This window comes from Lampris incognitus, chromosome 8 (assembly GCF_029633865.1).
Source record: "Lampris incognitus isolate fLamInc1 chromosome 8, fLamInc1.hap2, whole genome shotgun sequence".
Classification (NCBI taxonomy): Eukaryota; Metazoa; Chordata; class Actinopteri; order Lampriformes; family Lampridae; genus Lampris; species Lampris incognitus.
The window spans coordinates 55,400,175-55,415,773 of record NC_079218.1 but is presented as its reverse complement, the minus strand read 5'-3'; the positions used below and the strand labels follow the sequence as shown (position 1 = coordinate 55,415,773).

Genomic DNA, 15,599 nt, shown 5'->3' with positions numbered 1-15,599 from the left:
ATGTCTTTCGAGCTCCTCAGCACCCACTTATCCTGGGATATCCCTGGCTCACACTCCACAGCCCCCATATAGACTGGAAAACAGGGCAGGTAATTTCATGGGGAAAGCGTTGTGGTTACACCGCCCCAAGCCGACTCCCCGGCACGTTCAAGCCACTCCTGTAGCTCGGACGTGCCGGAAACATCCCAGCGCTCGGCTCACGCTCTGGGGAGACGAGCGCTGCGCTGCACCAGGTGTTTGCCATCATCCATCAGGCACACCTGCGGCAATCAGGCAGCCCTCTAAAAGAAGCCTCCCAGAACATCTCTCCGGGCTTCGACGTACTGAACCCTGCGGTAAAGATCTGACAAGCCCTCCAGCGTTCCTTGCCCTCTTGCAATTCCGTTTATTTCCCAGTGTTTAATATTCGTGTCTCTCTTTTTCCTCCCAAGACCTCTCCCTCTGCGACTTCCGCGTCTCCCTCGCTCCTCATCCCCAGCGACCTTCACGTTTTTCCCCAGACCTCTCCAGTGATCTCCCTCCGTGTCTCTCTACCTGGACCCCTCCTTTCGGGCTTGACTTCCTGGATCTCGGACCCGGACTTCTTCGGACAACCCCTCGCTCGGACTTTGGTGGCCAGGCGCACGCACATCGTCTCAACCACCCCCACCTGAGATTCCCCTGTTACCATCCCTGTGGCAGTGTCATTTGTTTTCCCTGCATTAACATCGCCCTTCGAGTTATCTTGGTGCTCTCTGTCTGTCTGTCCTTTGGGGTTCGCCACACTGGCTTCTGGTCTTCATTCGAGATACGTAACAGAAAGACTTGTGCAAAGAACTGTTTCCCACCCTCTCAACCTTTCCTGCCTGAGCTTCAACCTCCAAACACCTCCCAGAACTCCCCCAGCCTGGATCCAGAGTTTCCCGACCTTTCCCGGGTTCCCGTCTGCTACCACAACCTTAATGAGGTTTTTAGCAAGGCCAGTGCCACGTCCTTGCCTCCGCACCGGGCCTACGACTGCACCATTGCCCTGCTCCCCGGAACTTCACCACCCAAGGGTCGCCTGTATTCCCTGTCAGCTCCTGAAACTCAGGCCATGAGAAAGTACGTTGAGGAATCCCTGGCTGCAGGGATTATTCGGCCTTCTTCCTCTGCCACTGGCACTGGGTTCTTCTCTGTTGACAAGAAGGATAAAACCCTGCATCCTTGCATTGACTACAGAGGACTAAACGAGATCACCGTTCGCAACAGGTACCCCCTCTCCCTTTAATTTCCACTGCTTTTGAACTACTAAATGGTGCTAAGGTTTTCACTAAACTGGACTTCAGGAATGCTTATCACCTAGTTGGAATAAGGGAGGGGGGATGAATGGAAGACAGCATTTAACACTCCCAGTGGTCATTACAAGTACCTGGTCATGCCGTTTGGACTTACCAATGCCCCATCTGTCTTTCAGGCCCTGGTGAACGACGTGCTCCGGGATATGATCAATGAGTTTGTTTTTGTTTCCCTGGATGACATCTTAATCTTCTCCCCTGTTGAGAAAACTCACATTCGGCACGTCCAGCGGGTCCTCCAGCACCTCCTCCACTACCAACTCTTGGTCAAAGCTGAGAAGAGTGAGTTTCACGTGCCCTCCGTGTCCTTCCTGGGGTTCATCGTGTCTGAGGGGGAGGTCAGGATGGACCCAGAAAAGGTTAGCGCTGTTGTTGATTGGCCCACTCCCACTAGCCGTAAGGAGGTTCAACGATTCCTGGGGTTTACTAATTTTTACAGAAAGTTCGTCAGAAATTTCAGTTCTGTTTCTGCCCCCCTTCATGCACTGACCTCTTCTAAACCTAGCTTCCAGTGGAACCCCCGGGCTGAGCTTGCTTTCCAGAGACTGAAGACAAGCTTCACCTCAGCTCCTGTCCTCACATTGCTTGACCCCAACCTGAAGTTTGTGGTGGAGGTGGATGCCTCCGATGTGGGGGTGGGAGCTGTTCTCTCTCAGAGATCGGCTAAGGACAATAAGTTACACCCTTGTGCTTTTCTTTCCCGCAAGCTGTCAGCCTCTGAGAGAAACTATGATGTTGGCAACCGTGAGCTGTTTGCCATCCAAGTGGCATTGGAGGAGTGGAGGCACTTGTTGGAGGGGGCCGAACAGCCTTTTCTCATCTGGACGGATAATAAAAACCTTGAGTACTTGAGGACGGCAAAGAGGCTCAACTCTCGGCAGGCAAGGTGGGCTCTCTTTTTCAATCGGTTCCATTTCACCCTATCCTATCGCCCTGGCTCCAAAAACTTAAAGCCTGACGCTCTCTCCCGTTTGTTTCCCTCTGAGAACTCTTCCAAAGATCCTACTCCCATTCTTCCTCCCTCGTGTGTTGTGGGTTCTGTCACTTGGGACATTGAGAGAAGGGTCAACGAGGCCAATATGAACTGTCAACCTCCGGCTGGCTGCCCGCCGAACCGGCTGTTTGTGCCTCCTGTCTTGCGTTCACAAGTCATCCACTGGGCCCACTCTTCCCGGTTATCCTGTCACCCTGGAGTACGCAGGACCTTGTTCGTCATACGACAGCGGTTCTGGTGGCCGGTCTTGGAGAAGGAGGTGACAGAGTATGTGCAGCCTGTCCTTAGTGTGCTCGCAGTAAGGTCTCCCGACGCCCAGCTTCTGGTCAGCTTCGCCCACTCCCTGTGCCACATCGACCCTGGTCAGACATCTCCGTGGACTTTGTGACTGGTCTCCCCCCTTCCAAAGGTAACACCACCATCCTCACGGTGGTGGATAGATTTTCAAAAATGGTCCCTTTTGTTCCCTTGCCCAAGTTGCCCTTGGCCAAGGAGACAGCTGAGGTGATGCTGCATGATGTTTTTCGCCTCCATGGCTTCCCCAGGGACATTGCGTCTGACCGGGGCCCGCAGTTTGTGGCACTGTTCTGGAGGGCTTTCTGTTCACTCCTAGGAGCATCCGTCAGCCTCTCATCTGGCCACCATCCCCAAACCAACGGTCAGACGGAGCGGCTGAACCAGAAGCTGGAGACCAGCCTGCGTTGCCTCGCCTCCCAGAGCCCCAACACATGGAGCAGTCAGCTCACCTGGGTTGAGTATGCACACAATTCTCTCCCATGTTCCTCATCTGGTCTCTCCCCCTTTCAGTGTGCCTATGGATAGGAGAAGGAAGTCAGTGTGCCCTCTGCGCTGGCTCTGGTTTGCCGCTGTCGCCACACCTGGGCCCGGGCCCGACGCATCCTGGTCCGCAATTCCAAGCGTTACAAGGCGGCTGACCAACGGCGGATCCCTGCCCCCACTTACAGGAGTGGCCAGAGGGTATGGCTATCCACTAAAGACCTGCCTCTCAGAGTCGAGTCCCGGAAACTCGCTCCCAGGTTTGTGGGGCCATTCCCTATTTCCAAGGTCATTAACCCAGTTGCTGTCAAGCTCAAACTCCCCAGAGCCATAAGAGTCCACCCATCCTTCCATGTGAGTCAGATCAAACTGGCCATAGAAAGCCCTCTGGTCCCTGCCTCCAGGCCCCCTCCTCCCCCCCAGTTCATCGATGGTGGCCCTGTTTACACTGTCCGTAAGCTCCTGGCGGTCCGGCGTCGGGCCCGGGGCTACCAATACCTGGTCGACTGTGAGGGATATGGCCCCGAGGAACGTTCCTGGGTCTCGGCCAGCAACACCCTGGCGACCCTTGGCCGTCTTGAGCCGGCCGTTGGGGGGGGGTACTGTCACGCCCCATCTGGATAGTTAAATTATCTTTTGTTTCTCCCAGTGTTTTTTGTCTTGTACTTCCTGCTTTATTTTGTTATTCACCTCGTCTCATTTCAGGTCCTTTACTTCCTGCCCTCACGTGTCTCCCTCCTGTGTGATTACCTGCCCTGCCCTAATGTGTTGCACCTGTGTCTCATTATCTCCCCTCCTCCAGAGTATATAGTCTTAGTGTTCTCTTCCTTCTGTACCAGTTCGTCTTGTTCCTTGTGTAAGGACCTCTAAAACCTAGGCCGCTAGGATGTAAATAGAGGCCTAGTATAATACTGTTTATTGTAATGCATATGTTATGACATTGTACTGTTTAGCATACTGCTTACTGTACATACTTTGTGGTACTTCATTTACCAGCATGCTTTGTGTCTTAAGCATTTCCTATGTTCTTATAAGTTTCTAAACATGTAAACCAATGAAATGTATTTGCTCTTTGTATTTTTATTTGAAGTTTGTTATCATCCAATGATATTGTGTAAAGTTATGCCCACGAAATCGCGAGGACGTCTACATTCTATCTCCTCACGGAGAGAGAGGAGGCTTAGTCGAAGCCAGTACTCCCTGTAGAGAGGTCCATTTTCTGCTGCTCCATCTCAGTACCAGTTTCGCGGAGACTTTATACACAGCCCGTGTACTAGGCCTGCATTTGAGTTGAGGAGTGTTGCGATCGGCCCGTGGTCATATGCTTGCTTGTGTGGTTGTTTTTTTTAGTATTACGATTATTTTGTCTATGCCCTATAGCCAGTGTAGCCACTAGCTAGCTAAATGGATTTAGCATCCAGTGCTAGTGTATTAGCTGGCTTGAGTTGTGGAGGCTAGCAAGAAGTCATTGGGCTGCGCTGGACTGTGAGCTAACTAAGTGAGCCGCTCTGCTCCATTTCTGGGACCTGTCTGCTCTCCAAAGAGGATTGGCTTCATCTGCTCTCTGGTGCTGGGCCCACCGGAGGATCACCATCTTCACCAGGGTTTTTCTGATCATTGCAACCTGTGGCCATCATGCGGCTGAGGACGCTAACGGGAAAGCGACACCTGCCAGCTGCTAGACTAGCACTACGCCTTCCATCCTCTGGACTGCACGCAGCCTCCCGGTCGAGGGAGCGATGGGTTGTGAGTAACCTGAAATTGCATTTATACTGACACACACACACACTTTTATTGCGTCGCCTGGGCATCATAGCGGTTGCTGCCTTGCCGTCAGCTCAGAGAGCTGTTTTATGTGCACCAACGGGCCCCAACGGAAAGCGCTGGGTATTTTTGTGTTCTTTTGATACTTTTCTTCCTGTTTATTGTGACCGGTTGTCACACCCTGTGTAATTTAAATTGATGTACCGATGTCAATAATCTGTTATCGATTTAAGCATATTGCTATTGTTCATTGGGTATTAAGCTGTGCGATTCACAGCTAGTGCTACTAACACTGGTCTGAAACGCTACTTAGGCCAAAAGCTACAGCTAGCTCTTTGGGTTTGTTTATTTAATCAACAATACTACACTCGTGTGGTACTCTCTCTCTCTCTCTCTCTCTCTCTCTCTCTCTCTCTCTCTCTCTCTCTCTCTCTCTCTCTCTCTCTCTCTCTCTCTCTCTCTCTCTCATGATTATCAAATGAAACCTATTATTATTAATTATATTTCGGGTGCATTGGCAGCTCATTTCCGCTTATGCAAAGCCTAGGTTACTTTTAGAGTGCTGGTAATAAGCTTGTACAGTAATTCAGTACACAGCAGGGTTATGAGATCTGCATTCACCACTATTATAACTGATTCACATGTTTGTTTAATTCTGGGAAGATACACCATTCACTGGCCTTAGGTAAGTTTAGTATTTTCACAGTGGAGGCACCACGCTACTAAATTGATTATTATATTGGTTAATTATTTCTATTATGATTTATCATTAATATTGTCATTAGTGGCACTAGCCTACTAGTACAAGGGAGGTTCAGCCAGCTCACCATTCCATTGCTGAGAATTCAGGATCCTGTTGCGCCATTGGATTGTATTGTAACACTTTAGTAACTGGTAGCATTAGGCTTTTGTCTTGTTTAAATGTGCTTGGCGTTGCCCGCCAGTGAAAAAGGGGTTACACTTGTGACAGCGTTCCAGCATTTTTTCCCTTGTGTAAGTTTCTTGAGCCCTATAGTTTACTGACCTGTTTTTTGCCTTTTCGACCTCGCCTTTCACCTGGCGATTTGGACACTGTTGCCTTGTTATCTGACCACGTGTGTACCGATCTCTTTCCGATTAAAAGGACTGATTTTTGTGAACTGAGACTGAGTCTGCGTTTTGAGTCCAAGTCTGTGGTTCAATACTGACACAACTCTGGGAAGTTGGTGGGTTTCCTCACATGAACTGCTCGCTTCAGGTCCTTCCACAACATTTCGATTGGATTAAGGTCAGGACTTTGACTTGGCTATTCCAAAACATTAACTTTATTCTTGTTTAACTTTATTTAACTTTATTCTTCTTTGGTAGAATGAATTGTGAGTTTAGGGTAGTTGTCTGGCTGCATGACCCACGTTCTCTTGAGATTCAGTTCATGGACAGATGTCCTGACATTTTCCTTAAGAATTCGCTGGTATAATTCAGAATTCATTATTCCATCAGTGATGGCAAGCCGTCCTGGCCCAGACGCAGCAAAACAGGTCCAAACCATGACACTACCACCACCATGTTTCACAGATGGGATAAGGTTCTTATGCTGGAATGCAGTGTTTTCCTTTCTCCAGACACAACGCTTCTCATTTAAACCAAAAAGTTCTATTTTGGTCTCATCCGTCCACAGAACAAGTTTCCAACAGCCTTCTGGCTTGTCCACGTGATCTTTAGCAAACTGCAGACGGGCAGCAATGTTCTTTTTGGAGAGCAGTGGCTTTCTTCTTGCAACCCTTCCATGCACACCACTGTTGTTCAGTGTTCTCCTGATGGTAGACTCATGAACGTTAACATTAGCCAATGTGAGAGAGGCCTTTAGTTGCTTAGAAGTTATCCTGGGTTCCTTTGTGACCTGGCCGACTATTACACGCCTTGCTCTTGGAATGATCTTTGATGGTCAACCACTCCTGGGGAGGGTAACAATGGTCTTGAATTTCCTCCAATTGTACACAGTCTATCTGATTGTGGATTGGTGGAGTCCAAACTCTTTAGAGATGGTTTGTAACCTTTTCCAGCCTGATGAGCATCAACAACCCTCTTTCTGAGGTCCTCAGAAATCTCCCTTGTTCTTGCCATGATCCACTTCCACAAACATGTGTTGTGAAGATCAGACTTTGATAGATCCCTGTTCTTTAAATAAAACAGGGCGTCCACTCACACCTGATTGTCATCCCATTGATTGAAAACACCTGACTCTAATTTCACCTTCAAATTAACTGCTAATCCTAGAGGTTCACATACTTTTGCCACTCACAGATATGTAATATTGGATCATTTTCCTCAATAAATAAATGACCAAGTATAATGTCTCATTTGTTTAATTGGGTTCTCTTTATCTACTTTTAGGACTTGTGTGACAATCTGATGATGTTTTAGATCATATTTATGCAGAAATATAAAGGGTAATATAAATATAAAGGGTTCACAAACTTTCAAGCACCATTGTACATTATACATACATACATACATACATACATACATACATACATACATACATACATACATACATACATACATACATACATACATACATACATACATACATACATACATACATACATACATACATACATACACACACTAATGAAGTGACAGACCAGCTAAACTCCTGGCTAAGTCACAAACACACACAAGGGCAACCTGTTTCTAAATGACGCCATTGTTCATTGCATGTGTGTGTGTGTGTGTGTGTGTGTGTGTGTGTGTGTGTGTGTGTGTGTGTGTGTGTGTGTGTGTGTGTGTGTGTAACCTTGTCGATGTCTTTCTGCTCACAGGGGAAGGAGAAGCTGAAGCCCAGAGGAAGAGTCTGCTGCTTCAGTTTCAGAGAGTCCAGAAACTTTGACAGACAGGACGCTATGTGGTCAAACAACTACATAGATAGATAGACAGATAGATAGACAGATAGATGGATAGACAGATATAGATAGATAGATAGATAGATAGATAGATAGATAGATAGATAGATAGATAGATAGATAGATAGATAGACAGATAGATAGACAGATAGATGGATAGACAGATAGATAGATAGATAGATATAGGAGAGATTAGCCCATTGTAAAGAAGGTATTGGCAAACATACATAAACATGGACACATGAACACACACACACACACACACACACCTCAAGTGAGACAGACCTGTTGTCCTGATCCTTTCTTGATGTTCTCCGAGACGACATATTCCTCACTGCCCATGTTCTGCACGTTCCTCGGGTCTTCCCCCATGCGCACATGCACCAGACGTAATTTTGTGCCCCCTAAATCCAACACCAGGAAGTTGCCCTTCTCTGTCAGGAAGAACAGATCCATCATGAAAGTCAAAATAATGATTATCTGTTGTCTGTCCGTTCATATATATATATATATATATATATATATATATATATAACTTTGTTAGAAGAAACACTCAACGGCCAGGAAAGTGCTCGACAGATAAGGAGCAAAATAATCTAGTGAGACAGTACAAGCCTGTTTCATGCCATAAGCAATCATCAGCTGTCAAAAATATAATATACAATCCAATGAGTCAAGAATTTACTTGACTCACTGGATTATATATATATATATATATATATATATATATATATATATATATATATATATATATATAAAATTTGTATTGTCATTTGCAAACTGGAAATGTCTACACTGAATAACAGGAATGAATTTGCCAGCAGTTGCAGTTTGAACACATGACCAAAAGTCACCAAAAATTTATTGTCAGCCATGTTGGAGGATATGAACACTGTAGGCGAATTGCACTTTAGTAGCAAAATCGTCGTCGTCATAATCAGACATGCCTTCATTTTATTTAATTTACAAATGTGGTAATAATAGCGATAAATGATATCTTATCATTTTGTCGTGTTCCAAAAATCATTAGGCACCAAGGAGAACAAGCCGAAGAACTGTCAACTGAGCGATATAGGCTATGGCTTGCTTTTAATCCTTTAAAAGCATCACCGAGAGGGTTTCTTGCTTGAGCCTCAATGTCTTCATTAATTACACTTGTAAATAAGCTGTCGTAAACATTGACAAATCCATTTCTGCACCCAACTGAACTTATGCACACCCAATGGTTTCCTCCTGTGTAGTATCTGAATAAACTCTCTACTCACCACATTGAAATTTTTACAAGAACCCAGTGTTGGTCTTTGAAATCCTTCAATGAGGGGGGGCAATATTTTTTAGGATTCTCTGCGCTTCATGTATAATCACACAATCTAACCATCCACTCGTTGATTCTATTAATCAAAATTCTTGCTCCCCCAACACACCTAATGACAATACTTTCTCAGATGCACCATTTTCATTGCATGACAATAACTCTTGTTCATCTTCACAAATGGGTTCAGAATTTGCAGGTAAGTCTGTTTCTATGTAAACAGCTTCTTTATGTCTGTTTCTATGTAAACAGCTTCTTTTCTTGGTTTGGGACTCACTTTGCATTGTGGGCAAATCCAAGTGGTTCTGGCATTGCTTGGAAACCTTTTGTAGCCCAAACAGCCAAGATGGAAGGAAATATGTTCCACGTTGACAAAATTGATTGTGGCATCACAACAATTTCTCATTAATGTTTGGCATTGTTCCACAAATACAAATCTTTTCTAAGTTCACTGCCTTTGCTGCATAACTTGAATTTGGTGATTTTTGCTTAGATGTCCTTTTCCTTCTTAAATGCAGGTTTTCTGCAGTGTGGGCAGTGCCATGTCTTTCAAACTTTCGGTATACAAAGGCAAGAGCGGTGAAACTTTGAAACGGCAAGATTCAGTTGTACAAACCATTTCTCCTGATGTATTTTGCTTTCAATAACTATATCCATCTACGTCACTGTTCCCCTCTATTTTCAGATTTTGTTTCCTTGTGTACCATCTTCCAAGTATTTCTGGTAAAACACAGATCCTCCAAAATAAGGATAACTTTGGTACACACTCATCCCAAAGATTTTGATCTGGCATGATTCTCTCATGAACCCAACCTGTAATGTTTTCTTGGAAGCCACAGCCACAGTCACAATATGAACGATTGACTGTATGAAGTTGCTGCTGAACCTGACAATAATAGCTGTCATTCCTTTTCAATACATATTTTGAGCTAACCCTTTCCAAACATGAATATTTCTTTTGAATGTATGATTCAAAATCTATGCCCTCAGTACAAAAAGGGCATTTCGCCTCCCCACATCCCTCACCACAACAGTCACAAGAACAAAAGAAGTCAGGTGTTGCATGGAGAAACTGGTTGATAAATGTGCCACATTTTGAAACCTTGGAATTCTTATGCAGAGGTTTTATCAACTTTTCATATTCAGAAATAGCAAGCTCCTCATGGTCACATCCACGCCTTGCAGCTGCTGTGCTGAATTTAAAAACATCTGGGTAGCTTATGTTTGCTCATCAATACTGTAAGCCTTATAGTGTTGATGAGCAACTGAGATGGTCGAGCTGGGTCAGTATGACAAGCTGAATAACACGTCGATGCACCAACCCTTGCAGCTCTGTGTTTATAAAAACCACTTCCCTTTGATTGTGAAATTGTTTCCTTTTCCACAATTTTCACTTCCTCATCTGTGACGTTTAGCTCAACTTTGTGGCACTCCTTGAGAAGCTCATGATACTCAAGAGTACTAAACTTTTCATCAAAAAGGTCTGATTGATTTTACATTTCTTGATTTTGACAGAAATGACTCCGAATAAGGTGAAATGACTGAAAGGCAGACAGGCTTTACCTTGCATTGATTCAGAGAGCTGTAAAACTCTTCCGAGTTCAGCTTTACTTGGCTCTTTAATTTCTCTTGCCTTCTTAGAGCTCTTCTCTGTAGTTGCAGCTTCATTTATGTTCATTGTCTTTAATGGGTGCTCAGTGTCTTCATTTTTTTCGCAGATTTAAAAAAATGGCATTTACCTCTGCACAGTTAACATGCTTGACATATATGAAGGCAAAAGCCTTCATATATGTCAAGCCGTTCTATAACTTACGTTTAGCTCTAGTGACCGCTGATCATTGCTTTTGGCATGAATCAGGCTTGTACTGTCTAGTAAAGAATTACTTGAATCACTATTATTTTGCTCTTTGTTTGTTGAGCACTTTCCCTACCGTTGAGTGTTTCATTTAATGAAGTTATTTCCGCTTCTCATTTTGTTGAGCAATTTTGAAACTGACTTTGTCGGCTACTCGATGTAGCCCCTTTTACCCCATTAATGTCGAGGGCAGGGCCCTAGGTTAACTAATTAACCTCATTATATTAGCTTGAGTTTCCTAAATAGACTTATTCCCATTGAATGAGCAACCTTTAACCTTGTTAAGCATTTACCTTACTAAAATATTACAAGTAATTAGACAAAACAAGAAGATAAGTAATTGAAATATTTACTTACTGCTGAAATAAAATAAAATGTCTTATTTACCACAAACACTTATTGGTAAATAGTGTACTGAAAAGTACGTTGTAGCTCAATACAATCTCAATTCAAACTCAAAGAAAATACCCTTTTCAATATTCCATACACTTTACACTTTTTTCCAAATGCAGTCACATTTGTGTGTATTCACATGTATAAAAGCTCAAACATTGCTAAACATTACTAGCTAAAGCCGGCATGTGTAAAACAAAATAAATGTGTAAAACAAAATAAATGAGTACTCAAAACCCCCGTTGCAGGCCTGATAATCAAACATAAAAAAAAAATGCCAGCTTCATTCTTGCGAGCCAAAGGGGAAAACCATTACTCATGCAGTTCAGGAGAATTCAGCGCACGTGAATGTTCCACCCAGCATTCAGGAGAATGACAGCATGTGCGATGTTCACTCACACTATTCAGGAGAATGACAGTGTGCGTGAAAGTTCCCTGCGCAGGTGGAGATGAGACGAGAGGTCCTGTTCATTAAAGCTTTCATTAAAGCGTGAGAATCCACCGTTGCCAGAGGAAGTTTGAGTGTTGCCACAGCTCAAACCGCTATCTGGTGTGTCTGTGCTCCATGTGAAATCTTCTTTATCAGGGCTTAGCTGCTTATGTGTGCTGATCTAGCTAACAGGCTATTTCCCAATACAATGATACACTATTCAGCTAGCTTAGCTAACTAGCTTGCTAATGAGAATATCAACACAGTTACAGTGAACAGTGAAGCTGGATAATAGCTTGCAGTAAATTCTTGCCGAAGTTTACATTACATCAACCAGTTCCACACTTACAGCTTACACATTCGATTAATATGTCATTAAACTGATAAACTACAAGACTGTTTCAATAAAATACGTGCGTTATGTTTTTAAACCTTTAAACCAACAAACTAACCATCTCTCCCCATCACGTCTCCCTTTCTCCTGATCGCTTCTTGATTCTTTTACCCTGACCCTTCAACCTGACTGCGGATTGGCCATGCATTACAACAGGTAAGTAAAATAACACATTTATAATATCTTATTTATATTTCAAACATATCTTAAATAACATTTGAAATTTCAAATAATATCTTAAATAACACTGGATATTTCAACACATTTCAGCAGTATTGCTATATAGTATAATTATAGCAAAATAATAACTCTTTATTAAACCAAACTCTTTTTTTTCAACTGGATTACACCCTCCCCCTTCTAAATATCTGTATGTCCTCATAAGACACTAAGAGACTTCTCAAACTAAGAAGTATCGCGACTGTGTGACATGTTTTGCTCTAAGTAGGTCCAATCTTAATGACAATACCTCTATGCACAATGGTGAGAGGCTCATTCCTGGACCTACCTAGCTCATCATAGGTAAATCTGATTGTTGGCTTTACAGCTCTCTTTGGCCTTGGCTCAGGTCTGACTCTCACATCATCTTCGGACACATTAACGGTCTCTTGCTCTTGGTCAGAATCTGATTCAGGATCACTGGTATCATCAGGAGCTAAATCTTGATCAGACTCTTTGTCCCCCAAGCTATGGTGCTCTGGTATGGCTCAACGTCATCATCGGACGACACGACTTCCATCTGTCTGATGAGGAGCATCATCTTCATCTTGGACAACAACTGGGGCCCTAGCAGCATACAGACTTTTGCGAAGAAACTCTTTCTGGTAAGTATGGCAAGGTACATAATACTCAAGGTCAGAAGACGAGTCTGAAGCTTCTTGCAACTCTTGACAAGCTCCTTGAGTCTCAGGTAAGGTTCCTTTCTTCTTCTGATGGGTCTCAGCTCTGGTTCTTGGTCTGACAGGTGGATTATCCACCAGGTCTGTGTTCGGGATTCTTACAAGCTGTCCGATGGGAAGGAGATGATCTCGGTGAATGGTTTTGGTACCAGCTCTTCCATCTTCACGTTTGATCTTGAACACTAGAAGGTTGGGCATCTTCCCCACCACAACATAAGGATCAGGGCTCCATCTGCTTTCCAACTTGTGTTTTCCTCTCAGGCCCCAGTTCTTGAGCAGCACTCTGTCACCAATCTCCAAGGACTGAAATCCAACTCTGGTCATATGCCTTCTTGTTTCTCTGGTGCCTTTTATCCGCAGCCGCAGATGCAAGCTTGTAGGCTTGTTTTTTGGTCCTCCTTTAGTTAAGCTACATAGCGGGAATGGCAAACATCCTCTATGCCATCTGGAGATGTTCTGAAGCACAAGTCAGCAGGTAGTCTGGCCTCTCTGCCGAACATCAGATGATATGGCGAATATCCTGTGGCATCACACTTTGTGCTATTGTAGGCATGGACCAAATGACCTACATGCTGGCTCCAGCTGCGTTTCTTCTCTCGGCCCAGAGTCCCAAGCATGGAGATTAAGGTTCGGTTGAACCTTTCTGGTTGAGGGTCTCCCTTTGGATGGTAGGGAGTTGTCTGCGATTTGTGAATCCCCATCAAGGTCAGGAGCTCTCGAATCAACCGGCTTTCAAAATATCTTCCTTGATCCAAATGGATCCTCGCAAGTATTCCATAATGTATGAAATACTTCTCCACCAGGACCTTCACGACAACTTCAGCTTTCTGGCTTCTTGTTGGAAAGGCTTTAGCATTGCGTGTGAAATGGTCGATGACCACTAACACATTGCTCATGCCTTTGGTGTCGGGTTCCATAGAGAGAAAGTCGATGCAAACAAGATCCAGGGGACCATTGCTGACAATTTGGTGTAATGGAGCAGCTCGCTGAGGAAGGGACTTATGAGTGATACACTTTACACAGTTCTTGATATACTGTTCTACATCTAGTGAAATCTTCGGCCAGAAGAATCTGCTCCTCAGTTGGTCAGTGGTTCTTTCCACCCCAAGGTGTCCAAGATCATCATGCATGGACTTCAACACCATCTCACGGAACTCCTTTGGCAGGACAAGCTGACTGACGACTTCTCCAGAAGATCGCTTGCTCAAGCGATACAACAGTCCATCTTTCATGGTCAATTTTCCCAGCTCTCGGTTTATGTGAGAGATTTCTGGACCAGCATGCTCCTCGTCAGGCCAATTGCCATGCTTAATTGCCTGGATAGCAGGTCCTATAGCGCCATCCTCTTCCTGAGCTCTTTTAAGTTCCTGTTTTGACATCTGTCTCAAAGACTTCAATTCCAAGTGGGTTGGATAAGCATAGATGTCTGGGATGCACTGAGGAAGTACTCCCAACTGATCGACACCCCTCAGGGGACAGTTAGGAGTCTCAGGGATGCAGACTCGCTGGCAGATGGCCTTCACACCAATCTGTGATAAAGTTGCCCTCATCTGGCGCGATCCTTGATAGTAGGCCCGCGTCTATGTTGTGTCGGCCTGGGCGATACTGTACATCGAAATCATATGTGGACAAGGCAGCCAACTATCTGTGCCCTACTGCATTGAGCTTTGCCGTGGACAGCACGTACGTAAGAGGGTTATTATCTGTACGTACTGTTAATCTTGCCCCATAAAGGTAATCATGCAGTTTGTCCACTACTGCCCACTTTAGAGACAAAAACTCCAACTGGTGGATCGGGTCATTTTTCTGGGATACACTCAACTTTCTGCTCGCAAAGGCGACTGGTCGCAAGCCCTCCGGGTACTCTTGGTAGAGTACTGCACCAAGTCCCTTTAAGCTGGCGTCAACGTGCAGGATGTAAGGCTTTTGAGGATTTGCAAATGCCAGCACAGGCGCGTGCATCAGGCAGTCAATGATCTGGTGAAATGCATCTGTGCAGGACTGATCCCATCTCTCCCCAAAGGGCTCGGAGTCTTTCAGGTAGACTTTACTCCAATTGTGGGCATGTTTTTTGCTCTTCTGAGTTGGAGCGTAGCCCTTTGTGAGTGACGATGGCTGCATAATTGGCTATAAAGCGTCGATAATAGCTGCAGAATCCTAAATAGGATTGCAAGGTCTTCAAGTTGGTCGGTCGAGGCCAGTTGGTAACCGCTTCAATCTTTTCAGGGTCCGGTGCGACACCATCTGCGGACACAACGTGGCCAAGATACTTCACCTTCGGCAAGCAGATTTGGCATTTGTCCACCGAGAGTTTCAGCCAAACTCCTCCGAGACGATCAAGGACCTTAAGCAGTCTTTCTTCATGCTGTTCAAGAGACCTCCTGAAGACGATGAGGTGATCAAGATATACCAACACCTGAAGCAAGTTCATATCGCCTACAGCCCTCTCCTGAAAGGTCGCCAGAGCTCCACTTATGCCCTGTGGCATTCTCTTGAACTGGTAGAAGCCTAAGGAGCAAATAAATGCTGTTTTCTCCTTGTCCTCTTCAGACATGCCTGTCTGATAATAGCCGCTTCTCAGGT

At 44.8% G+C, this 15,599-nt stretch overlaps 1 protein-coding gene across 1 annotated transcript in view; it reads right to left on the bottom strand.

Moving 5' to 3' along the window:
- Positions 1 to 15,599, bottom strand: part of LOC130116809 (hexokinase-2-like) — a 107,711-nt gene that overhangs the window by 45,158 nt on the left and 46,954 nt on the right. The window contains exons 4-5 of the mRNA XM_056284869.1: positions 8,019 to 8,167; positions 7,628 to 7,747 (exon numbers count right to left, since the gene is read on the bottom strand). Coding sequence (XP_056140844.1) covers positions 7,628 to 7,747; positions 8,019 to 8,167 — 269 coding nt within the window. The remainder of the gene's footprint in view (positions 1 to 7,627; positions 7,748 to 8,018; positions 8,168 to 15,599) is intronic.